This window comes from Leucoraja erinacea, chromosome 8 (assembly GCF_028641065.1).
Source record: "Leucoraja erinacea ecotype New England chromosome 8, Leri_hhj_1, whole genome shotgun sequence".
Taxonomy (NCBI): Eukaryota; Metazoa; Chordata; class Chondrichthyes; order Rajiformes; family Rajidae; genus Leucoraja; species Leucoraja erinaceus.
In genome coordinates, this window is record NC_073384.1 from 69,263,425 (window position 1) to 69,289,245 (window position 25,821).

General features: G+C 43.5%; 1 protein-coding gene across 1 annotated transcript in view; it reads right to left on the bottom strand.

Annotated features, from left to right (window-relative positions):
* Positions 1-25,821, bottom strand: part of birc6 (baculoviral IAP repeat containing 6) — a 348,945-nt gene that overhangs the window by 306,390 nt on the left and 16,734 nt on the right. The window contains 7 exon segments of the mRNA XM_055639933.1: positions 44-207; positions 8,790-9,012; positions 9,844-9,926; positions 11,974-12,042; positions 12,044-12,086; positions 18,058-18,251; positions 22,049-22,186. Coding sequence (XP_055495908.1) covers positions 44-207; positions 8,790-9,012; positions 9,844-9,926; positions 11,974-12,042; positions 12,044-12,086; positions 18,058-18,251; positions 22,049-22,186 — 914 coding nt within the window.

Below are 25,821 nucleotides of genomic sequence, written 5' to 3' on the forward strand. Positions count from 1 at the left end.
AATGAATAAAATACAAAGTAATACTTTTACACTGGTTCCTTACCTGTCCCCTTCTAATTTTGGTATATCAGAACAACTGGAAGAGTCTTCTAACCACGCCAGAGTCGGCCTGCGGGATTCACTACCTGGCCCATGTTCCGTTCCAGGCAGAGAAATCAGTCTCATAATTGCTGCATCGTATGGATTGATGTCAAATTTCAAATGAACCTATTTTATTTAAAAAGGAAGGCGTCTCAGATGAATAAGCCAATGATATATTGCAGCATTGCACACACGTCTCACATGGCCAGAGTGGTAGAACACAAGTTCCAAAAACAATTCTGAGATATTGGGTAACCAAGTGCAAGCACCACACGGATGTTGAAAAGCAAACTGAAGAAATATCATTACAAGTTATCCTGCGAGTGATTCGTTTCAAAGTACCGTGGTATAAACATGTGAGAATGAAATCCAGCCTCTGCCCAAGATGCCATTCACAGAACAAAGATGGATCCTGACTTAGAGTGCCGGTGTAGGATTCCCCAAAAGCTAATTTGCAAGTTGAATCAGTCGTAAGGAAGGCAAACGTAATGCTCGCATTTATTTCAAGAGGGCTAGATTACAAAAACAGGGATGAAATGCTGAGGCTCTATAAGGCGCTCGTCAGGTTGCATTTGAAGTATTGAAAGCAACTTTGGGCACCATATCTGAGGAAAGATGTACTGGCTCTGGAGTGGGTCTAGAGGTTTACAAGAATGATCTATGGAATGAGTGGGTGAACATACAAGTATGATGTTAGTCCTTGCTGTCTCCTCCCCTTCCTTAGCCCTCCTGCTGTCTCCTCCCATCCCCCAGCCTTCAAGCTCCTCCTCCTTTTTCCTTTCTTCTCCCGCCCCCCCCACCCTCGATCAGTCTGAAGAAGGGTTTCGGCCCGAAACGTTGCCTTTTTCCTTCGCTCCATAGATGCTGCTGCACCCGCTGAGTTTCTCCAGCTTTTTTGTGTACATACAAGTATGATGAGTGTTTTATTGCACTGGGTCTGCTTAGAAGGATGAGGGGGCGCCTTATTGAAACTTACCGAATAGTGAAAGGCTTGGATAGAGTGGGAGATCCTAGGACTAGAGGTCATAGCCTCAGAATTAAAAGAAGTTCCTTTAAGAAGATGAGGAGGAATTTCTTTAGTCAGAGGATGGTGAATCTGTGGAATTCTTTGCCACAGAAGGCTGTGGAGGCAGTCAATGGAAAATGTTAAGGAAGAGATAGTTAGTACAGGTGCCAGGGGTTATCGAGAGAAGGTAGGAGAATGGGGTTGAGAGGGAAGATAGATCAGCCACGATTGAATGGCGGAGTAGACTTGATGGGCCGAATGTCCAAATTCTGCTCCTATCACTTATGACTCCCTTTTAAAAAAAGTAATAGGCATCTCTCTTGGCATTGTAGCTGGAAAGCTTATGCCATGCATTGACCTGCACAGTATCAAATGCTTCATCTTTTGTGGAAGTTGTTATTGACAACTTGATTTCATTTGTATACACTTGACAGAAATAAATGAAACTGACATTTCCCCTAGTTTTATATTCTCTCCTTCTTGAACAGTTCCTTGGGTTTGAGTAACTTATTTTCATTCTGGCTCAGGGTTGTGAGGCGAGTGATGAGATCAACGTGGGACCTGCAGACTGCCATATGTGGAACAGGTTGCTGATCCTTTCTCTGAGCTCCCAAAGAAGCACAAGGTTCTCAATGCCATCCCTGTGCTGATTAATCATTCACCACAGATTTAGAGAGCTAATGAGAATTCCAAAGGAGACATTGGGAACATTTTAAGCAGTTCTTGTCCCCCTGTTAATCAGTTGCTGTGACAGCCGTGGGCTTGTTGTGTAGTCAGTCTCCAGTTAGACATGAATAATGACGTGGCTCTTTCAGTAGAGCTTGTGAGTGTATTAATTAGTTTGATTCACTCATCCTTCCAGTTGATTTGGGAGAAAGGGTTTGTAATATCACCCCAACACTTTGTGGTAGGCGACTCATATATCTGAACCATACAGAAGGTAGGAATGGCCACAGACTGTGCTGCTAAACTGGAACTGATAATAAATTGCATCAATATCTGCAGGGCGGCTGCTACGCAATGGAAAAGTACATTTTCCAGGCTATTATCATGCATCGTGACAGTCAAAATGATGGGGTAGGATGATGTATTGTTAAACAGTGGGGCCAAACTACTAGAGGATCTTTGTTGAGTTAAGTCCAACTTTAGATATGATGAATGTGTACTATCTTTATACTGAACATCAAAACCAGCAAACAGGTTTCACAGGCAAAGATTAGGCAGCATGAGCAACAGTGAGATTTCTTCTAAAGCACATGGCAAACAAGTTGGGGGAAATTCGATATATGAAAATTTCACATTCCTTGAGATAGCGCCATGGGAATTTGTAGCTCCTGAAGTGGCTTTCAGCTCACATTTTATCCTCAGTACAGCACTGGAATGCATGTCTGGCCTTTGTTCTCATCTCTGGATTTACAACTTTTACAACTGTAAAACTATAGCGCCTCCACCAAATCACAGCTGACATCAGCTGCAAATCAAACCTACCCTGAAGTGACAAGAACAAAAGAATCTGTCTGTAGAGTGAGTGTCAAGCAAGAGTGAGCAACGATAGTATACGTTGACCTTCCAACGCACATCCTAGATCTACAAATACCTTGATTCCATACTCTCCTCCCAGATAGTCCCATCTGACTACATCCGAGTCATCTTCAAATACCTTGATTATATCCTATCATCTCTTGTCCAGTCCCTGCCAAGCGACATCCGAATTATCTCCAAATACCATGTCCATCCTATCCCCCTTGTCCAGTCCTCACTGACCTACATCCAAGATAAGCACTTCTAGACCCCCATTGCCTCATCTTTACATTGGACGACCAGTCGCTTTACGCCTCAAACCCACATCACGAAGGACTGAAGGCCATCCAGTTCTTCCTCGAACAGAGATCAAACTAATTTCCTCTACTAAAGGGACAGTTAACATGGCTTTGTACTCAGCCAGTAATATCTTACTAACATGACTGAGATTTTTTGATAAGATGACAAAGGTGGTGGATGTTGTCTACATGGCAAGTGATAAAGTCCCCCCTGGTAGTATCATCTAGAAGATTAAGATGAACGGGACCAATAGTAACAGATTCAGAACAGACTTATTGAAAGAAGACAGGATATTGCTAGAAGTACAATATTCAGGCTGGAGGTCTGTAACCAGTGGCGTTCCATGGGAATCTGTGCACGGATCACTACTGTTTGCGATGTATATCCAAATGACTCGGATTTAAACAGACAGGTTTGCAAATCACAACAAGATTGCTACGGTCACAGACAGTAGGAAAAGTGCACAGCGAGATATAGATCAGCTACAGAAATGGTGAGAGAAATGGCAGATGGAGTTTAATCCAAGCAAGTGCACGGTGGAGGTCAAATGTAAGGGGAACTATACAATTAATGGCATGATCCTTAACGGCATTGACTTGGCATTCAAGTCCATAACTCGTCCAAAAGGTGCGTGTGAATCTGTCGCATGGAAAGACTGCTGGCGTAATTGGATGAAGGTGAGGGAATAGGTATGGGACACGTGTTACATCTCCTGCGTTTGCAGGGGAAAGTACCTGGGGAGGGGGTGGTGTGAGTGGGAAGGGATAAGCAATCAAATGAGCTATGAAGGGAGCCGTCTCTGCAGAGGGCGGAAAAGAGTGAGGATGGGAAGAAGTGACTAGCAGTAGGATCATGGTGGAGGTGTTGGCAATGTTGGAGAATGATGTGTTAGTTGCAAGGGCTGGTGGGGAAAGGCGAGGGGGCAGGGGAACTATTGTTGCATCTCTAAATGCACAATAACACAATACTGCACCAATGCACAAACTAAACACAAATACTCTAAATGCAGCCAACTAAAGACCTATAAAGCTGGAGGAAGGAACTGCAGGTGCTGGTTTAAACTGAAGATTTAACTTAGCAGGACAGACAGCATCTCTGGAGGAAAGGAATGGGTGACGTTTCGGGTCGAAGAAGGGCGTCGACCCTTCAGACTGTAAGGGTCTAAAGTGACTCCACCACTATGCCACCATGTCTTTTAATCTCTGGCCTTTGTCCAACCATTTTCCTATCAAAACTCCCCTTATCTGTATACTACTTCGTGTGTGGACGTGGCGTCGAAGGACGAGAAGCCGAAGCAAAGAAGTGGAAGCCAAATAACCGAATGGAAACAAAGCTGAAAAGCTAACTAACCGAAAGGGCGGGCCTCCTAAAAGCGAACTAACCAAACGTGTGGAACGCCTAAAAGTAAACTCACCCAATAGGCCGCTCTGCCGAAAAGTCTAATAACAGACAGTGTCCCACAGTTGACGAGTGCAAAACCCCGCCATCACATCACGGCCGGGGGAGACGGGAGGGTGTGGGTCATTTTCAAACACAAGCCATAGGTGACTGGGCATTCTGAACCTGAGCACCAAGTTGTAAGCGGTTGAAGGAGCGCATCCCTCGGGACAGCGCCCACTCTCCCACGTTCACCCTCCATCTCGTCTCCCCCGTGCGGCTGCACTGTGACGGGCTGTGTGACGGCAGCGCACACGCACACGCACACACACACACACGGGGCCGGGTGGAACAGAGGTGTAGGACAGGCTGGTCCTTCCGCCCACCCATAGTCACTGACCGCGATGCACCACCATCGGACCCCAACCCCCACACCAGGGTGATTCACCACCCCGATTCCCTCCCGAAGAGCACAGTGGCCTCCGTCATTCTTAAATGGAAGAACTTTGGAACCACCAGGACTCTTCATAGAGCTGGCCGCTCGGCCAAACTGAGCAATCGGAGGAGAAGGGCCTTGGTCAGGGAGGTGACCAAGAACCCGATGGTCACTCTGACAGAGCTCCAGAGTTTCTCTGTGGAGCTGGGAGAACCTTCCAGAAGGATAACTATATCTGCACTACTCCACCATTCAGGCCTTTATGGTAGAGTGGCCAGACGGAAGCAACTCCTCAGAAAAAGGCACATGACAGCCCGCTTGGAGTTTGCCAAAAGACACCTAAAGGACTCTCAGACCATGAGAAACAAGATTCTCTGGTCTGATGAAACCAAGATTGAACTCTTTAGCCTGATTGCCAAGCGTCACGTCTGGAGGAAACCAGGCACCGCTCATCACCTGTCCAATACCATACCTACGGTGAAGCATGGAGGTGGCAGCATCATGCTGTGGGGATGTTTTACAGCGGCAGGAACTGGGAGACTAGGCAGGATCGAGGGAAAGATGAACAGAGCAAAGTACAGAGAGATCCTGGATGAAAATCTGCTCCAGGGCGTTCTGGACCTCAGACTGGGGCAGTGGTTCACCTTCCAACAGGACAACGACCCTAAGCACACAGCCAAGACAATGCAGGAGTGGCTTTGTGACACGTCTGTGAATGTCCATGAGTTGACCAGCCAGAGCCCGGACTTGAACCTGATCGAACATCTCTGGAAGGACCTGAAAATTGCTGCGCATCGGTGCTCCCCATCCAACCTGAGCTTGAGAGGATTTGCAGAGAAGAATTGGAGAAATTACCCAAATACAGGTGTGCCAAGCTTGTAGAGTCATACCCAAGAAGACTTGAGGCTGTAATCGCTGCCAAAGGTGTGGTAACAAAGTACTGAGTAAAGGGTCTGAATACTTATGTAAATCTGATATTTCAGTTATTTATTTTTAATTAGTTTGCAAAAATTTCTAAACACCTGTTTTCGCTTTTTTATTATTTATCAATTTTAGAATACGGCTGTAACGTAACAAAATGTGTAAAAAGTGAAGGGATCGGAATACTTTCTGAATGCACTGTACATTGTACCAAACTACTGTTGTGTTGTGTCTTTTTAAAATTGCTGGGGGGTTTTTTTCTGTTTTTTCCTTTCTTTTTTCTCACCAATATGTAATTACTGATTCTGTTCTATTCTGTTTTGTAGTTTTTGCACATTCCGCAGGCGTTGTCACTTTTCATTTCACTGCACATCTCGTATGCGTATGTGACAAATAAACTTGACATTTCTATCAGGTCTCCCTTCACCTCCAACGTTTGAGAAAATAATCCAAATCCACCAACCTCTCCCTGTAGCTGAAACCCTCTAATCCAGGCAGCATCTGGTAAAACTCCTCTGCACCCTCTCCAAATCTTTCCGTTAATGAGGCGACCAGAACTGTACATAATACTCCAAGTGCAGCCAAACCATAGCCAGACAGTGGCGCAGCGGAAGAATTGCTGCCATAGCGCTGGGTTCGATCCTAACTACGGGTGTTGTCTGTACAGAGTTTGGACATTCTCACTGTGACCACGTGGGTTTTCTCCGAGATCTTCGGTTTCCTCCCACACTCTGAAGACGTCCAGGCTTGTAAATTGTCCCTAGCATGTGTAGGATTGTGTTACGTGTACGAACTTGGCGGGCCAAAGTGCCCGTTTGCGCTCTTTCATAAAACTAAACTATAGAGCTGTATCATGACTTCCTGACTCTAATGGTGCTAGCTATGAAAGCAAACATACCATATGCCTTCATTACCACCCTCCTATCTGCTTGTGTTGCCACCTACAGTGAGATATGAACTTGGATTCCAAGATCCCTCTACACATCAATGTTGTTGTGGGTCATTCCATTAACTGTATGCTCTCTCCTTACATGCAACCTCCCAAAGTTCTACACCTCATACTTGCTCGGTTTAAATGCCACCTGCCATTTCTCTGCCCATTCCTGCAGGTGATCTATATCCCACCTTTTTTTCTGACAGTATTCCTCACTGTTTACAACTCCTCCAATTTTGGCGTCATCAACAAATTTACTCACGAACCCATTTACGTTGAAGTCCAAGTCTTTTATCCAGATCACAAACAGCAGAGGTCCCAGCACAGATCCCTGATGAGCTCCATTGGTCACAGGCCTCCAACTAGAATATCTATCTTCCACAACTCTGTCTTCTATGCTTCAGCCAGTTCTGAATTCATACATTCAAATCATTGTAAATCCCGTACATCTTAATCTTCTGGATCAGGCTACCATGAGGGACCTCATCAAAAACTTTACTAAAATCCATTCATACAATGTCCACCGCCTGACTTTCATCAATCTGATTCGTCACCTAATAAAAATCAAGTTTGTAAGACACGATCTGCTACATTCAAAACCGTGCGAGCTATCTCTAATTAGCCAATTCTCTTCCTGATGGAAGTACATCCTATCTCAAAGAATTCTCTCCAAAAGTTTCTCTACCATTGAAGCGAGGCTCACTGACTAAGTTTCCTGGATTCTCTCTACTTCCTTCTTAAACAATGGAACAACAATGGTCTCATTGCAGTCTTTTAGTCCTTGCCTGTGGCTAGAGAAGCAAAGATCCTTGTCAGGGCCCCTACTTGCTTCTCACGATAACCTGGGATCAATCCCATTAGGCCTAGGGCATTATCCACCTTAATGTTCTTAGAGCCTCAGCACCCCCTCCTTCTTGATCTCAAACACCCCTAGGATATTTGTATTCTCCACACTGATTGCACTGAACTCCAATTTGTCTCCTAGGTGAAAACAAATGCAAAGTACTGATTTGTTACCTCAACTACATCCTCCAACTCCAAGCATAGATTCCCTCCTTTATCTTTGAACAGTCCTACCTTCTCCCAGGTCACCTCCTTATATTTAACATGTGTATAGAAAGCCTTGGGAATTCCCTTAATCCAACTCAGCAAGTTGGCATTTCTAATTGCCCGCTTGAGTTCTTTCCTCTTTGCTATATATTCTTCATAAGTCCTATCTGATGCCACCTTCTGAAACCTGACATCCACTTCCTTTTTCTTCCTGACCCAAGTTTACAACCTCCTTGGTCATCCACGGGTCCCTATCCTGCACTTTGATCAACAGGCCTTTAGATGACTGTCACAGGTCATCCGTGGACTTGCCCAATAGCAACTGCTTTCAATCTCCTTAACTCCTGCCTAAATGGCATTGTAATCTACCTTGTCCCAATTAAGCACCTTCCCCCAACGTCGAGACCGGCCCTATTCAATACAATCTGTTCCATTTTCATTTCAGATCCCCAGGCACCTATGGATCCTGGGTGGTCTGTGACCAATTAGTAATGAGAGTAGCACAAGAGACGGAATAACACCACATGAAGTTACACAACGGATATGCCCTCACTCAAGGGGGCACGGAGGCGCAGCGGTAGAGTTGCTGCCTTGCAGAGAATGCAGCGCCGGAGACCCGGGTTCCATCCCGACTACAGGTGCCGTCTGTACGGAGTTTGTACCTTCTCCCCGTGACCTGCGTGGGTTTTCTCAGAGATCTTCAGTTTCCACACACATTCCAAAGACGTACAGGTTTGTAGGTTAATTGGCTTGGTAAATGTAACAATTGTCCCTAGTGTGTGTAGGATAGTGTTAGTGTGCGGGGATCGCTGGTCGGCGCAAACCCGGTGGGCCGAAGGGCCTGTTTCCGCGCTGTATCTCTAGGTTCAGATGAAGTAAATCAGAAGTAAAAAATGCCGTTGGAAAGAAATTAAAGGACAATTTTTCAGCAGCCAATTACCATAAGTGTAGACAAAAGAATCAAGAGAATCGATGGGCAGATAGTTTTCTGAAATGGATTCTCAATACACATACAATTCAAAAAATACTGACATCCTATCTGGTTTTACAATAATATTTGTAATCATTTCTCCACAGCCGATTATATTTTCTTCAGCTGGACTGCAAAGTATTTAAAAACACTCAGGAGCACCCACAGAAAGTCACATTTTGGAATAAAATACCTTCATTATTTTAGAAACGTCCCATACACAGATCTTGCCCCGTCTTGTTGAAGCAGCCAGGAAATTAGGGAAGCTTCCAAAGCCAACACATGCTATTCGGTCAGGGACATCTATGCTGGGAAACTGTGCTGGACTTGTTGCCAACGTTATGGATAGTGGCACATTTTGTGTGTGTTCTCCTTTTACGAAAGGACAGTTAGGAGAATGTCGCTCATGCTCAGACCTAAGTTGCATTAAAAAAAAATAATAATTTGTCAAGAATGCAACTGCAAATAAGCACAGTTGTAAGCAGACTTACTTTTATTTCATGAAGCTTAATCAATTTGTTTCAAAGGACTCAATAGAAGCATTTTGATTTATTAAGATTGCAGCAGCAATTTCCAGCCCATATTCTAATTAACAAGAACGGTTCTGCAATTGAACATCAAGCTACATGAAAAATATTAGTTAGAAACAAATCTATGTTTTTCTTTTATATAATGTAAAATCTAGCCATGAGACCGAGCAAATATTACACAGTAAATTGGTTCTGTCTGCTTCTTGTTGCCTCTCTAGTATCACTTTATGGAGGTATCCTTACAAATTTATTCACAACATATAGTCACAGAGTTAGAGTGATACAGTGTGGAAACAGGACGTTCGGCCCAACTTGCCAACACTGGCCAACATGTCACAGCTACGCTAGTTCCACCTGCCTGGATTTGGTACATATCCCTCCAAACCTGTCCTATCCATGTACCTGTCTAACTATTTCTTAAACATTGGGATAGTCCATGCCTCAACTACCTCCTTTGGCAGCTTGTTCCATACACCCACCACCTTTTGTGTGAAAAAAGTACCCTTCAGACTCCTATTAAATCTTTCCCCCTTCACCGTAAACCTAGTCCTTGATTCACCTACTCTGGGAAAGAGACTCTGTGCATCCAAGGATGCCCGATGATAGAATCCTGCCTGAGCTTGATTTGAATGTTAATGCTGTATAAATATTGGAATAATTTTAACCAACTTGATTTAGTCCTCATAATAAGCAAATGGAATGATGCAGACCACTTACCAAGGTTCATCTGTGGGCTCCCAGCATACCAAGCAAACACTACACGTAAAGCACATTGCCCGGTCATCCCCAGAAGAGGCTGGCTAAATAGAAACAAAACATAGGTCACAAGTTCTTTCAGTGAGCAATACTTGCTTGTATGTCAAAAGTTTGAGACAGGAAATGTGATTCCTCCTAATGGATAAATCAGACCAATTCATAACGAGTTGGTCTCCATTTGTCGTCTTTTTGGAATCATATGGTGCAACACAATTGTAAAAGCTAACTGTTTCAGGACTGGACGAGGGATGGTCAAGATTATAAACAATGATCTCCTTATTTTTTTTCTTTATGTCCTTATTCTTTTTTTCCTATTTTCTTTTCTTCAACTTTCTTCATTCATTTGTTTTTTTCTTCTTCTTCACACACTATATATCTCACGTCTTTCTATCCTTTACTATCTAATTTATTTTTCTTATTCTTATCTTTCTTTATTATAACAAAATAAATAAAAAAGAAGCTGTACATAAAATGTATTATGAAAATATATATTAGGCACTTTGGTGCCATTTGATTGTACTTGCTTCTAATAAAATAAAATATTTTTAAAATAAATAAAAAAATTTAAAAAATTTGAGGCAAAATTAAAGAATGTTTTACACCTAGGCAGCAGGCACGTGCTGGACGTGGATTGACCGCATTGTGGCCGGGGAGGGAAGCAGCTCGGGTGGCTGCGAGCGGCCGCCAGGACCCGACAGCAGAACTGGCCGCCACTTAAGCACATGCCGTCACTATTTAGAAACATAGAAACATAGAAATTAGGTGCAGGAGTAGGCCATTCGGCCCTTCGAGCCTGCACCGCCATTCAATATGATCATGGCTGATCATCCAACTCAGTATCCCTTACCTGCCTTCTCTCCATACCCCCTGATCCCCTTAGCCACAAGGGCCACATCTAACTCCCTCTTAAATATAGCCAATGAACTGGCCTCAACTACCCTCTGTGGCAGAGAGTTCCAGAGATTCACCACTGTGTGAAAAAAAGTTTCTTCTCATCTCGGTTTTAAAGGATTTCCCCCTTATCCTTAAGCTGTGACCCCTTGTCCTGGACTTCCCTAACATCGGGAATCTTCCTGCATCTAGCCTGTCCAACCCCTTAAGAATTTTGTAAGTTTCTATAAGATCCCCTCTCAATCTCCTAAATTCTAGAGAGTATAAACCAAGTCTATCCAGTCTTTCTTCATAAGACAGTCCTGACATCCCAGGAATCAGTCTGGTGAACCGTCTCTGCACTCCCTCTATGGCAATAATGTCCTTCCTCAGATTTGGAGACCAAAACTGTACGCAATACTCCAGGTGTGGCCTCACCAAGACCCTGTACAACTGCAGTAGAACCTCCCTGCTCCTATACTCAAATCCTTTTGCAATGAAAGCTAACATACCATTCGCTTTCTTTACTGCCTGCTGCACCTGCATGCCTACCTTCAATGACTGGTGTACCATGACACCCAGGTCTCGCTGCATCTCCCCCTTTCCCAATCGGCCACCATTTAGATAATAGTCTGCTTTCCCATTTTTGTCACCAAAATGGATAACCTCACATTTATCCACATTATACTGCATCTGCCAAACATTTGCCCACTCACCCAGCCTATCCAAGTCACCTTGCAGTCTCCTAGCATCCTCCTCACAGCTAACATTGCCCCCCAGCTAACACTTGCCCCCCAGGTCAATTTATATTTTAAAATGACCATTTTATAATTGCAGTCAGGATAGGCAGTGCTTACCTTGCCCACCATGATGGCACGTGCCTGCTAGGCAGGATGTTGGCACAGGACGAAGAAACAATGCTTTTTTAGCCTCTCATTGGATAAATATTTCATACCCAACTGACTTCCAATCCCACAAAGCTAATGCAAATTCCATTCACGACTCAGTTTTGAAACATAATGCATATTTCATACAGTAAGATCATGAACTGAGATCAAACACTCAGCAAAAGTTTGACTCGGCAGTAAGAGATAACTTTTCCTCATTAAACATGTTTCTTCTTATCCCCTATGGATTATATTTGTGGTATTTTAATACATAGTTCGACAAATATCAAAGAGAATGGCTGGAAACTTTCTGGTAATAAATGTGATAGCTTACTTGGTGATAGAATCCTGCCTGAGCCATTGGATCAGGTTGAGCCCATCTGTATCCTACGTGTGGCCAGGAGGGTGAAGGTTTCTCGTCTGTTAGCCTCACTATACATTAGTGACCTAGATGGAGAGTTACAATGTTTTATATTGCAAAGTCTACAGGTAATATGCATTTTCTTCGATCACTGTTCGAGTGCCACTAGCAATTGGCATGTTAAACTTCTGTTCCTTGTTGGGTACCAGATAAATTGGTTTCTTTCCAATCTATCTGCAAGGTGCTCCCCCCCAAATCAACTTTTCAGGCTCTAAGAATATGTTTTTCATATCCAGCTTTATTAAAGCATTCAACAGCAAATGGGGTTTATAAAAAGTTAAAACAACAAACAGAAGGTAGAATAAAAAAGTGAATTATAGTGAGCTTCCATATTCAGGACTATACTCAGCTCTGAGTGTTTTGGTCTTTTTGCAATGTCCAGTGTTAATGAATTTGACGTGGTAAAAGTGACATTTTGGTTATCAGAAAATACAGCAGGATTTTCATCAGATGGACAAATGGACTGAGGAATGGCTAATGGAATTTAGTCGTCAAGTTTGAAAAGAGCGGGAGAGGTTGAACAGGTCAGCAGAAGAGGCGAGAAGCAGCAGTGCTTAAAAGGTAAGGAGTTTGTGGCTTTTTCCTTTCCGGTTGAACCAAGTACAATTGGCCAGGACAGCTGAAGCCAGTGAAGGTAAGAGGCAGACCAATTTAAAAGTAACCATTGCTGCACCAAATTAGTTAATTACGTAGTAATTTTTTAAAAAGCAAGATGAAACAGAGCAGCCATGTTGGGTGAGAGGCTGTGTGAAGGGGAAATGCTGTGGAGAGGTCAAGTGTGAGTTTGGCTCAAGAGACTTCAACGAGGAGGCTATCAGCAGCAGGTTAATCTATTGTGCGAGTCTCGTTATTTAATTATTGATTTAGCAGCAGTGGTAATGGCAGGCAAGTTATTGCAGTGTGTCTCCTGCATGATGTGTGAAGTCAGGGAAACTGCTGGTCACCCTGAGCAATACACCTGTGGGAATTATGTCCAGGTGCAGCTCCTGAAGGACCGTGTTAGAGAACTGGGGCGGTCACAGTGGCGCAGCGGTAGAGTTGCTGCCTTACAGTGAATGCAGCGCCAGAGACCCGGGTTCCATCCCGACTATGGGTGCTGTCTGTACGGAGTTTGTACGTTCTCCCCGTGACCTGCCTGGGTTTTCTCCGAAACCTTTGGTTTCCTCTCACACTCCAAAGACTAGGTTAGTTGGCTTGGTAAATGTAAAAATTATCTCTAGTGGGTGTAGGATAGTGTTAATGTGCGGGGATCGCTGGTCGGCACGGACCCAGTGGGCCAAAGGGCCTGTTTTGGTCTGTATCTCTAAACTAAAACTGGTGCAACAGTTAGAAGACCTGCGTACTATCCAGGAAAATGAGAGCTTCTTGTGCAAGACCTATAGCGAGGTTGGCACACCGAAAGTCCAGGAAGAGAGAAGGTGATTGAACATGAGGAAGGGAATTAAACATGGAGGCCAGGTGACCCAGTGGCCATACCTCTTCAAAACAGGTACACCCTCTTGGATACTATCTTGAGTAGCAGGCAGGGCTATGACACCAACCCTGGCGCTGAGGCTCAACATGGAAGGGTGACATCAGGCAGAGCCATAGAGGAGGGCGACTCGATAGTTAGGGGGCAGACGGGAGAGTCTGCGGCAGCAGTCAAGTCTACAGGATGGTGTTCTGCCTCACTGGTGCCAGAGTGTAGGATGTCTCTGATATCTTCAAGAGGTAGGGGGGGGGGATCAGCAGGAAGGTATTGTGCATGTTGGCGCAAATGATATCGATAGAAGAGGAAGGAGGCCCTGCAGCATGAGTGCAGGGAATTGTGTAAAAGGCTGAAAAGCAGGACTTCCTGGGTAGTTATCTCTGAATTGCTTGCAGTGGCACATGCTAGTGAGGGTAAGAACAGAAAGATAGGGGAGATGAATGTGTGGCTGAGGAGTTGGTACAGGGGACAGGAATTCAGTATTCTAGATCACTGGGAACTCTTCTGGGGCAGAAGTGACAGATACAAGAGGGATGGTTTGCATCGTAACTGAAGGGGGAACCAATATCCTGGCAGGCAGGTTTGCTAATGCTACACGGGTGAGTTTAAACTAGACTGACAGGGAGTGGGATATTACACAGGGCTGAGGCAGGTGAGGGGCTAGAAGGGAGAAAGGATAACCAGAGAGACTTTTCTGGATTCAAAACGGTGACCTCTGTGGAGCCAAGGAGATTGGTGGGGTCCTCAACGAGTATTTCTCTGTTTTTACCGTGGAGAAAGAAACAAAGATTTAGGAGCACAGGAACATAGTTAATTGAAAGCTGCAGCTCGGGTACATAGGGTAGTCAAAAGGCTTTTGCACATTGGCCTTCATCAATCAGAGCATTGAGTATTGAAGTTGGGAAGTCATACTACAGTTGCATAAGACGTTGGTGAGGCTGCATTTAGAGTATTGTGTTCAGTTTTAGGCGCAATGGTATGGGAAAAATGTTGTCAAGCTGGAAAGGGTGCAGAGAAGATTTACGAGGCAGTTTCCAGGGCTCGAGGGCTCGAGCTATAGGGAGAGGCTGAGCAGGCTAGGACTCTATTCGTTGGCATGCAGGAGGATGAGGAGTGATCTTAGAGGTGTACAAAATCATCAGAGGAATAAATTGGGTAGACACATAATGGTCGGGGAATAGAGAACCAGATGAAATAGGCTTAAGGTGAGGCGAGAAAGATTTAATAGGGGTATTAGGGGTAACTTTTTCTCATCAAGCGTGGTAGGTGTATGGAATGAGCTTCCGGAGGAGGTAGTTGAGGCAGGTAGTATTGGGACGTTTAAGAAATATTTTGACAGGTGCATGGATAGGACAGGTTTGGGGGATATGCGCTAAATGCAGGCAGGTGGTACTAGTGTAGATTGGACATGTTGGCCGGAGTGGGCAAGTTGGGCTGAAGAGCCTGTTTCCATACCAAGACTCTGACGCAAGTGTTAGATGTCCCGAAACAGAACAATTAAATTCTAACTTGCAGCAGTACAAAAGATATGTAAACATAATATTCTTTAAACACCATAATAAGCAATAATAGTGCAAAGACATAAACAATGCCCCCAAGTCTATGTAGTTTGGACCTTATTTGGAGGTTATAGTGTTTAATAGCCTGATGGTTGTAGGTGAGAGGCTGTTCCTGAACCTAGACGGTAGAGTTTTCAGGCTCTTAAACCACTTTCCTGATGGCAGGAGTGAAATGAGTGGTGCCAGGGCGGTGTGGGTTTCCGATGATGATGGCTGCCTTTTTGATGCCGCGACTGCTGTAGATCCCTTAGTTGGTGAGAGGTCAGAACCAGAGGTGTACTCTACAGTATGGCCAGTCAGTATGCTTTCTACTGTGCACCTGTAGAAGTTCAAAAAGGTTATGTTGACATTCCGAGTCGAGCAGAAGCATCGATGATTGCATCAATGTGCACGCCCAGGAATTAATCTCTCCACCACTCTCCATTGATGATGACAGGTTTATGGATCCACCATAGTCCTCTTCCAAAGTCCATAATAATTTCCTTGGTTTCACTGACGTGAGAGCAAGGTGGTTGTTCTGGCACCATTTGATCAGTCAATCAATCTCCCTCCAATACTCTGACTCATCATCTGTAATTTATCCAACAATAGTGGTGTTGGCAAATTTGAAGTTGGAGTTGGAACTGTGTCTGGCTACAGTCATGAGTATAGCGAGTGGAGCAGGGGGTTGAAAACAGTCTGAAGGTGCTCTTGTTCTGATGATTACAGAGGAGATTGCTGCAAATTCGTACAGATTCTGATTTGTTGATGTCGAGGATCCAGTTGCAGAGGGATGTGCAGAGGCCCATTTCTGTGAGTTTGGAGAGGATGATTGTGTTGAACGCTGAGTTGTTGTCTAGGAACAATGACGTATGTGTTTTTATTGGCCAAGTGGTCCAGTGCAGCCTGTGAGATGGCATCCACTATTGTCTGAAGAAGGGCCCCAAACCAAAACGTCATCTATCCTTTTTCTTCCGAGATCCTGCCTGACCTGAGTTACTCCAGTAGTGTCTATCCTCTATTGACCTGTTGTGGCAGTAGATACATTGCAGTGAGTTGAGGTTCTTGCTAAGGTTAGAGTTGACATGTACTATAACCAACCTCTCAAAGCACTTCATCACCACGGATGTTAGTGCCACCGGTCGAAAGTCATTGAGGCACGTCACCTTGCGCTTCTTGGGCACCGATATTTATTGATGCCCTTTGAAACCAGGTGGGAACCTCCGACCTAACTAATGAGAGGTTGAAGATGTCGGCAAAAAACCAGTTGGTCTGCAAAGGTTTTAAGAACACTACCAGGTATACTATCAGGTCTAGACATCTTCTGTGGGTTCACCCTGTTGAAAGATCTTCTGACATCAGCCTCTGTGAGTGAGATTGGGGGCCCGGGAAGACACATCAGTGCTCAATGCAGATAAGTGAGAGTTGGTGCATTTTGGAAAGTTGAACCAGGGAAGAAATATTGAGTGAAGGATAGGTCCCTAAAGGGCGTTGTACAGCAGAGGAATCTAGAAGTACAGGTACATAGTTCCCTGACAGAGGCATGACAGGTGGATTACACGCTCCTTCATCTATCAGAATATTGAGCAAAGAAGTTGCGGCACTCTATTACAGTTGTACAAGACAATGGCGAGGACGATGAAGTATTCTATTCAGTTATAATCACTCAGTTATAGGAAGGACAGCTTTAAGCCAGAAACGGTGCAGAGAAGATGTACAACGATGTTGCCAGGACTCGAGGGCCTGTCCTATTGGGAAAGATTAGGCCATCTAGAGATTTATTCCATGAAGTGCAAGAGGCTGAGGGATAATCTTAGAGACATATAAAATCACGAGACAAATAGACAAAAGTACAGAATCTTTTCCCCAGAAAAGGTAATCAATAGCTGAAGGGTGTAGGTTTAAGATGAGAGAGCAAAGGTTTAATAGGGGCAACATTTTCCTCAGACGGTGGTGGACACGTGGAACAAACTGCCAGTGGAGATGGACGAGGGAAGTACTATAACAGCATTTAAAAGACACTTGGACAGGTAGAAAGGTTTAGAAAAGGTTAGGAATGCAAAAGATTTAAAGGGATAGGGGCCATACATGGGAAAATGGTTCTCACTTTGATGGGCAATCTTGGTTGACACATAGATGAGCTGGGCTGAAAGGTCTGTTTCACTGCTGTATGAAACCCATGACTCCTTTGAGACAATACATTTAACAGATGCTATTTTTTCCAGACAGTGTGCAATCATGATTAGCAATCTTAATTTTAATCCGATGATAAACACCAATTTATTGCCAGTTATCATTTTGGTCACTACAGAATTGAATACAACCAAAGCTGATGATGGCCTGAACATGTAAGCTCACGTTTCTCACCTTAAACCCAGCAACAGAAAGTTAATTAACGTGCAAAAACTTTGTTTATAAGACAAATTATTTTCTGGACATGCAACACAACAAATCTGTACACTTAAAAAATAATAATAAAGGTTTTGCACAACTTGGTCTTAATAAATCATGATTTAATTCCTGTTATGACAGATTGTAGTTTTCAGATTCAGATTCAGATTCAAACTTTATCAGGTTAAACTCTAAAAACCTTAAAGGCATGTTACTAAAGCTTTTCACTGTACCTCGGTACACCTGACAAAAATCGAAACAATAAACATTTTGCTGTGAATTAACAAAACTATGAGTTATCATGTACCCATTATTCAGTCATCCATAATGATATACAACCATCATGATGCAAAGATGTTCAAGATCCCCTAATCTGTATATTTCAAAAAAAAAATCAATCGTCCATCCCAAACCGAGTTGCACTGGTATGAGAAACTGTGCCAAATACATTACTATGGCAATTACATTACAAAACACAATAGATAAAAAGTGGCTTCTTTAAATATTAATTTCCAATTGATTGTGCAAAACGAGATAAAATAAAAGCAAGTTTAACATTATAACTTGGTTCCAGTCGAACATCTGTGCACCAACTCATACCTGTCTACTGAGCGACCAGGACCCACACCAAGTTCAGGCCGTGCACACGGCAAGAGGTAGGATAGCCTATCCATTACAGATGAGGCTACAGACAGGGCAGAAATATTATGATTGGTCTTTTTCAATTCATTTACAATGGCATTAGCAACTGACTTCAGAGTATGATGAGGAAGATGAAAAGTGACTGTTGCCCACTGCAAAAACAAAAATGGACGTGTTACTGCAAAACTCCAGAGAAATATAGATTCAGCATTTTACAAAACAGTTTTATTAAAATCTAGGCTGGGTTCCCTGCTTCACCCTTTCTCGTAATCTCATAACTTATCTTTCAGGAGAACAAGGGACAGGAATGTTTTGCTTGGTTCCCCACAAAAACTAGAAGGAATAAGAGTAAAGTCAGGCAAAATCGAGACCGATATGTGAGAACGGGTGGTGAACACCAAATTAAAGGCGTTATATTTGAATGCACGTGGTACAAGGAAGTCAGAAATTGATAGATACGATATTTTGGGCATTACAGAGACGTGCCTGCAAGAGGATTGGAGCTGGGAGCTGAATACTCAAGGTTACACATTCTATCGGAATGGCAGGCGGCAGGCAAGTGGGTGGGTGGGGTAGCTCTGCGGGTAAGGAATTAAATTAGCAAGGGGTGACATAGGATCAGCAGATTCTATCAACAATCAGCAGTAGAGCTGAGAAACTACAAGGGTAAAAAGACCTGAATGAGAGTTATTTACAGGCCCCTAAACAGTAGCCAGGATATAGTACGTTACATCAGGAGATGCAATCGGCATATAGGAAAGGCAATATTATGGTGGTCATGGGGGATTTCAATACGTAGATAAAATCTGGTTGGTACTGAACCCCTAGAAAGGGGATTTGAGATGGTTTCTTAGAGCAGCTTTGAGTGAAGCCTACCAGGGGAAAGGCAATTCTGGATTTAGTGTTGTGTAATGACCGGATTCATTCTAATGAAGGGAGCTCAGAGTAAAGGAACCACCAGGAGGTAGTGACAATCATATGATGAGATTCAACCTGCAACTTTGCAAAGCTTAAGGATTGGGAAGCTTTTAAAAAACAACAAAAATGTATAAAGGTAATACAGAGAAAAGATGAAATACAAAGGTAAGCTGCCCTATAATGTAAGAGGATAGCAAGAGTTTCTTCAGATATCTAAAGAGTAAGAAAGACAAGATCTGGACAGCACGAAAATGATGCTGGAGTAGTGATAATGGGGAATAAAGAAATGGCAGAGAAATTAAATAACTGCTTTGCATCAGTCTTCACAGTGGAAGACACCAGTTAGGTGCCTGAAATTCAAGAGAGTCAGGGGGTGGAAGTTAGTGGAGTGGCTATTACCAAGGAAAAGATGCTTGGGAAGCTGAAAGGTCTAAAGGTGGATAAGTCACCTGGACTGCACCCCAGTTCTGAAAGAGGTGGCTTTAGAGATTGTGGAGGCATTAGGAGGCATGATCTTTCAAGAATCACTAGAGTCAGGAGTAGCTCCAGACAAAAATTGCAAATATTACCCCACTATACTAGAAAGGAGTAAAGCAGAAAAGTGGAAACTATAGGCTGACTTCAATGGTTGGTAAGATTTTAGTGCCCATTTATTTATTTAGCGAATGCAAAGTCCTTTAGCCAAGCAGTTGCCTCTTGGTTTGCTGTATGAAGGGTGACAAGTCCTCCTTTGAGTCTTTGTTGAGGGCATGCTTCAATGATGTGTTGCATTGTTTGCTGCTCTCCACAAGCACACCATGGGGTTGGACTGCTGCCCCAGTTATGAAGGCTGGCCAAGCAGGGGCCATGTCCAGTCCTGAATCTACTCAGCGTCGTCCACTGCTTCCTTGGGAGATTGGTGCCAGGGACCGGTAGGGTGGGGTCTGACACCAGATGTTTATTTGGGATGTCCTTGGACTCCCATTCCTTTTTCCAAGCTGATTGGATGGTGAAATCAGCTGGTGGTGGGTTCTTCCAAATTGGTCGTCTAGATGGAAGTCGAGCAGTGGGTGGGTTGAAGATGTCCATGTGAATTGGCAGGTGAGGGGAGTTTTTGGTCTTTTGGAGCATCCTTTGAGTGAGGACTACTCGCCGGATGTGTGGAGGGGCTATGTTGGATAGGACAGGGAGCCAGGGGAGTGGTGTTGAGCGGATTGTTCCTGTGATGATCCTCATTGTTGAGTTCAGTTGAGTGTCCACATGGTGTGTGTGGGATGACCTGGACCAAACAGGGGCACAATATTCGGCTGAAGAAAATGCAAGGGCTAGTGCTGAAATGCGCAGTGTGGGGGCTGCTGCCCCCCACTTTGAGCCAGCAAGCTTACTGAGGAGATTGTTTCTGGACTTCACCTTAGCTGCTGTTCTTTTGAGATGTTCCTTGAAGGATAGGGTCCTGTCAAGGGTCACTCCGAGGTAGGTTAGAGTGGGGGCATACTTCAGTTTGGTCCTGCTCAGATGGATGTTTGGTTCTCTTGTGGCTTCTGCATTATGGAGGTGGAACACACTGGAGACCGTTTTTTCTGGGCTTGGTTTTAGGCGCCAGGTTTTGCAGTACTTGTTCAGTTTAGCAAGGTGCCCATTATAAAGGGTTTCCAAGTACTTAGAAGGACACGATAAAATAGGCCAAAGTCAGCATGGTTTTGTGAAGGGGAGATCATGTCTGACAAATCTGTTGCAATTTTTTCAGGAAGTAAATAGCACAAAGGGGTCAGTGGATGTTGTTTACCTGGATTTTCAGAAAGCCTTTGATAAGGTGCCACACGTAAGACAGCTGAAGAAGATGAGAGCCCACGGTATCAAAGGGCAGATACTAGCATGGATAGCAGGTTGGCTGGATAGCAGAAGGCAAAGAGTGGCAATAAAGGGGGCTTTTTCTGGTTGGCTGCCAGTGACTAGCGGAGTTCCAAGGGCTCGGTGCTGGGGCCGCTATTCTTCACGTTGTATATTAATGATTTGGACGAGGGAACTGAAGGCTTTGTGGCCAAGTTTGCAGATGATGCAAAAATTGGTGGAGGGGCAGGTAGTGTAGAGAAAGCAGGGACTCTGCAGAAGGACTTGGACAGGTTGGGAGAGTGGGCAGAGAAGCGGCAGATGGAGTACAAAGTAGCAAAGTATGGAGACATGCATTTTGGTAGTAAGAATAAAGGCATAAATCAGAGGCGCAAAGGGACTTGGGAGTGCTAGTGCAGGATTCCCAAAAAGTTAATCTGCAAGTCAAATCAGTAGCAAGAAAGTCAAATGCAATGCAAGCATTTATTTTGAGGACCAGAACAAGAAAACAGGGATATCATGCAGAGGCATAATAAACCGCATTTGGAGTATGGTGAGCAATCTTGGACCCCATATCTGAGGAAGGTTGTGCTGGCGTTGGTGAGGGTCCAGAGGAGGTTTTGGAGAACTAGTCCAGGAATGAGGTTAACATGATGAGCATTTGATGGCACTGCGCCTCTACTCGCTGGAGCTTAGAAGGATGAGGAGGGAACCTCATTGAAACTAACCGAATAGTGAAAGGCTTGGATAGAGTGGATGTGGAGACGATGTTTCCACTTTTGGAAAGTCTAGGACTTGGCATCAGAATTAAAGGACATTCCTTCAGGAAGGAGATGAGGAATTTCTTTAGTCAGAAGGTGGTGAATCTGTGGAATTCATTGCCACCGAAGGCTGTGAAGGCCAAGTCAATGGATATTTTTAAGGCAGAGGTAGATTCTGATGAGTATGGGTGTCAGGGGTTATGGGGAGAAGGCAGGAGAATGTGGTAAAGAGGGAAAGCTAGATCAGCCATGATTGAATGGTGGAGTAGACTTGATTAGGTTGAATTACCTAATTCTGTTCCTATCACATGAACTAATCAGGCTAGAGAAAGCAAAAACAAAGGTTGGACTAAATCCAAGTGAACAATGAAGCAAACAAAGGCCCACCATCAAAATGTTAATCCCAATAATGTTTTGCCAGAGCAAGATCCTACAGAGAATTTACTTAAGTTTCTTCTAACCTTTGCTACTTTGTGATTCGCTGCCGTCTCATGCGAGGTATTTTGCAGCCCATCTTTCAACTGTGTGATAAACTGATCATATCCTTCTATATACGAAACTTCTACCTTTTCGAGACAAGCAGAAAGCAATTGCTGGGCCTATATATGCATATGCACAAAACAAAGGAGACACATTAGTAAACAACCATAAACTTCTGTTGGATTCTTTTAAATCTTTTGAACAAATAAGCTCCAGAAGTCACAAGAAAACTATTCAGTACTGCTAGGTATAAAAAATGTAAGTAAAATCATACACCAATTATGCAATGACATAATGATCAGTCTGAAGAAGGGTCTCGACCAGAACGTCACCCATTCCTTCTCTCCAGAGATGCTGCCTGACCTGCTGAGTTACTCCAGCATTTTATGTCTACATGCAATGACATACACCTTCAGTCTTCCCACTTTCAACAAATGAAATGCATTCATTACAATGATAGGATAAAACAAGAGGCTCCTGTTGGTTTTGTAAAAAACTTCCCATCATTTCTAGATGCAGAATTAACACATTCCCGGCATTAGTATGTAAACAGCTGAAGAGAGCAAAATAAATTTGTTTAAGAAAGAACTGCAGATGCTGGAAAACTGCAGATGCTGGAATAATCGAAAATAGACAAAAAAGATGATGAGGCAGCATCTATCGAGCGAAGGAATATGCGACATTTCGGGTCGAGACCCTTCTTCAGATTTCATCTTATTAGATACTGAAACCCATTCAGAAACCCATTTGAAATGAATTGAGTAAAAAGACAAAGATATTTTGGAAAAAGTCATAAGAAACAATAATTCACATACAAATTACAAAAGCTCTTTCGTGTGCAGGATTTTGTCATTTCACGACAACCTGCTTTCTTGGCACTAGGAAGGAGAACTGGAACTTGTTAGCCATCTAGGATTAGTAATAATGCTGAAGAGTTTGCAACCTCAATTTTTACTAAAAGCAGATCGCACAACGATGAATTGAGAGGACATTATAGTTTTGGAATAGGTTGGTGCTGGCATTCAACTTTCCCTGCACTCAGGTCGTTCAGTGGTTTATGCCTCAACATCAATCATCCTCAGTCTCAACATCAGTCAAGAGAGAGCTAGATAGGGCTTAAAGATAGCAGAGTCTGGGCAATATGGGGAGAAGGCAGGAATGGGATACTGATTGGGGATGATCAGCCATGATCACATTGAATGGCTATGCTGGCTCGAAGGGCCAAATGGCCTACTCCTGCACCTATTGTCTATTGTCTATTTTTATCTAGATGATCATGGAACAGCACAAGAACAGGCTCATCAGCCCGCTATGTCTGTGCCAAACATAATGCCAAGACCACCACCGATCTACCTGGACATAACCGATATCTCGCCATTCCCTGCATATTAATTTGCCTCTCCAAAAACCTCTTAAACGTCAGTATATTTGCCTCAACCACGATCCCCGGCAACACGTTCATGGCTCTCTCCAATTTTGTGTAATGAAAACTTCCGCCGCACATCTCCTTTCAACTTTGCCCCTCTCTCAGTTAAACCTATGCCCCCTAGTATTTGATTTTTGCATTAGATTTTTCCGGTTCTGACTGTCTACTTTATCTACCCCTCTCATAATTTGATATACTTCTATCAGATCTCCCCACAACCTTCAGTGTTCCACAGAAAACAATCCATGTCGGTCCAACCTCTCCCATTAATTATATATTACCCTTACTCGAAAGAGGGAGCACATATCGCCAATTCTGGCCTCCCTCCACTGGCTCCCGATGCACTTTCGAGTTCATTTTAAGATACTGTTATTTGGTTTTAAATCTCTGAATGGGCTCGCCCCGCCTTACCTCTCTGAGCTGCTCCACCCGTACGCTCCTGCCTGGTCCCTCAGGTCAGCTGGTCAGCTGCTCCTGGAGGTACCGAGGTCTAATCGGAAGCTCAGAGGGGATAGAGCCTTCTCTGTTGCTGCTCCAGCACTCTGGAACACCCTGCCGTTGCACATCAGACAGGCCCCCTCACTGTCCATCTTCAAATCCAGTGTTAAAACACATTTGTACTCCCTGGCTTTTGGCCATGCCTGAGACTTTGCTTCTGTTTTTATTGTTTTTAATGTTTCTTTATTTTACATATCTTTTCCTACTATTTCTTTTGATTCTTATTATTGGTGTGTATTAACTTTTTTGTCAATGATTAGTGATGTACAGCACTTTGTTGCAACTATGATTGTTTTTAAAGTGCTCTATAAATAAAATTATTATTATTATTATTATTACATTTGACCTCCCAAAGTGCAAACTCCATCTGTCATATCTCCAGCCATTTCTGTAGCCGATCTATATGCAGCTGTAGACTTTTTGACAGCCATCTTCACAGTCCACGACCCCAGCAATCTTGGTGTCATCTGCAAACATACTAACCAATAGGTCTCCAAGTCTCTTATATATATCACAAACAACAAAGATCCCTGTAGAGCTCCACTGGTCACAGACCTCCAGCCTGAATATTCCACCACAACCCTTTATCTTCTATCAGTGATCCACTTCTGAATCCATAGGACTAAGTCACTGTTAATCCCTGCATCAGCCAACCATGGGGACTTTATCATATTCCTTAGACAACATTCACCGCCCTACCCTCATCGATCACCTTTGACAGCCGATTTCATCAAGAAATGCATTGACAACTTAATTGATCAATTGAGGATCATCTGGATTATCGGCCCATGGGATGGACAGGAATAAGTGCATCCCAATAAAACAAATCAAGGATAGACACAAAAAGTTGAAATAACTCGGCGGGTCAGACAGGGGACCCTTACTCTCAGACTGAAGAGGGGTCTCGACCTGAAATGTCATCCATTTCTTCTATCCAGAGATGAGGCCTGTCCCACTGAGTTATTCCAGCATTCTGTGTCTATCTTTGGTGTAAACCAGCAATGGTATAACTGCCTGGCAAACCAAATTCCTCGTATGTTGCAAAACATACTTGGCTAATAAATTACGATTACGATTATGATCTGCAGTTCCTTCCTACACAGATGCGTTCCCATAGCTGACTTCTGAGGCTGACTTCGTGGGCCAGTTTCTTGGCTTCCCAGCAGCCTAGATGGACCATTCTGGTATCATTGGACACCTCTCAGACACCGTGATCCCTGTTGGTCTGGCAAAATGGAAATCCAGAAAGGCTCTTACTCTTGTCAGGCACACCAAATGTGAAATTTGCTTCTTCCCGCTGAGATTGTAATGGCTAATCTAAATTCTATATATCTATCTATATCTATACAAAATGTAAAAGTCTTGATATATGGCAAGACTTTTACATTTTGAATAGTTATGAGGGAAATTAGTACATATCAGCTAGAATAGACAAATTTGACATTTACTGTGCCTGGCAGGAGTTTAGTCTTTATTCCCCTCTTGCAATATCAACAAGGACATTTGTAACATATCCTACAGAACACTCGTATCCTACAGAAGAACATGGTGTTATATGCATATTATAAGGAACCAACTCTAGTCACTATAAAACATACATTTAGTGAATAATGGGAGTCAAAAAATATTAATGATCGGTTCACAGGGAAAATGCATTTTCATTGTGTCTTTCATAGTCTTGGAACAGCCCAAATGATTTAATTGTCAATGAAATACCAGTGATCACTAATGTAATAAAAGGAAACGTTGCACAACTCGACAAACATTACAATAACAGAACAATCAACTCTACTGATCTTCGTTGAGGAATAAATATTGGCCAGCCACAAG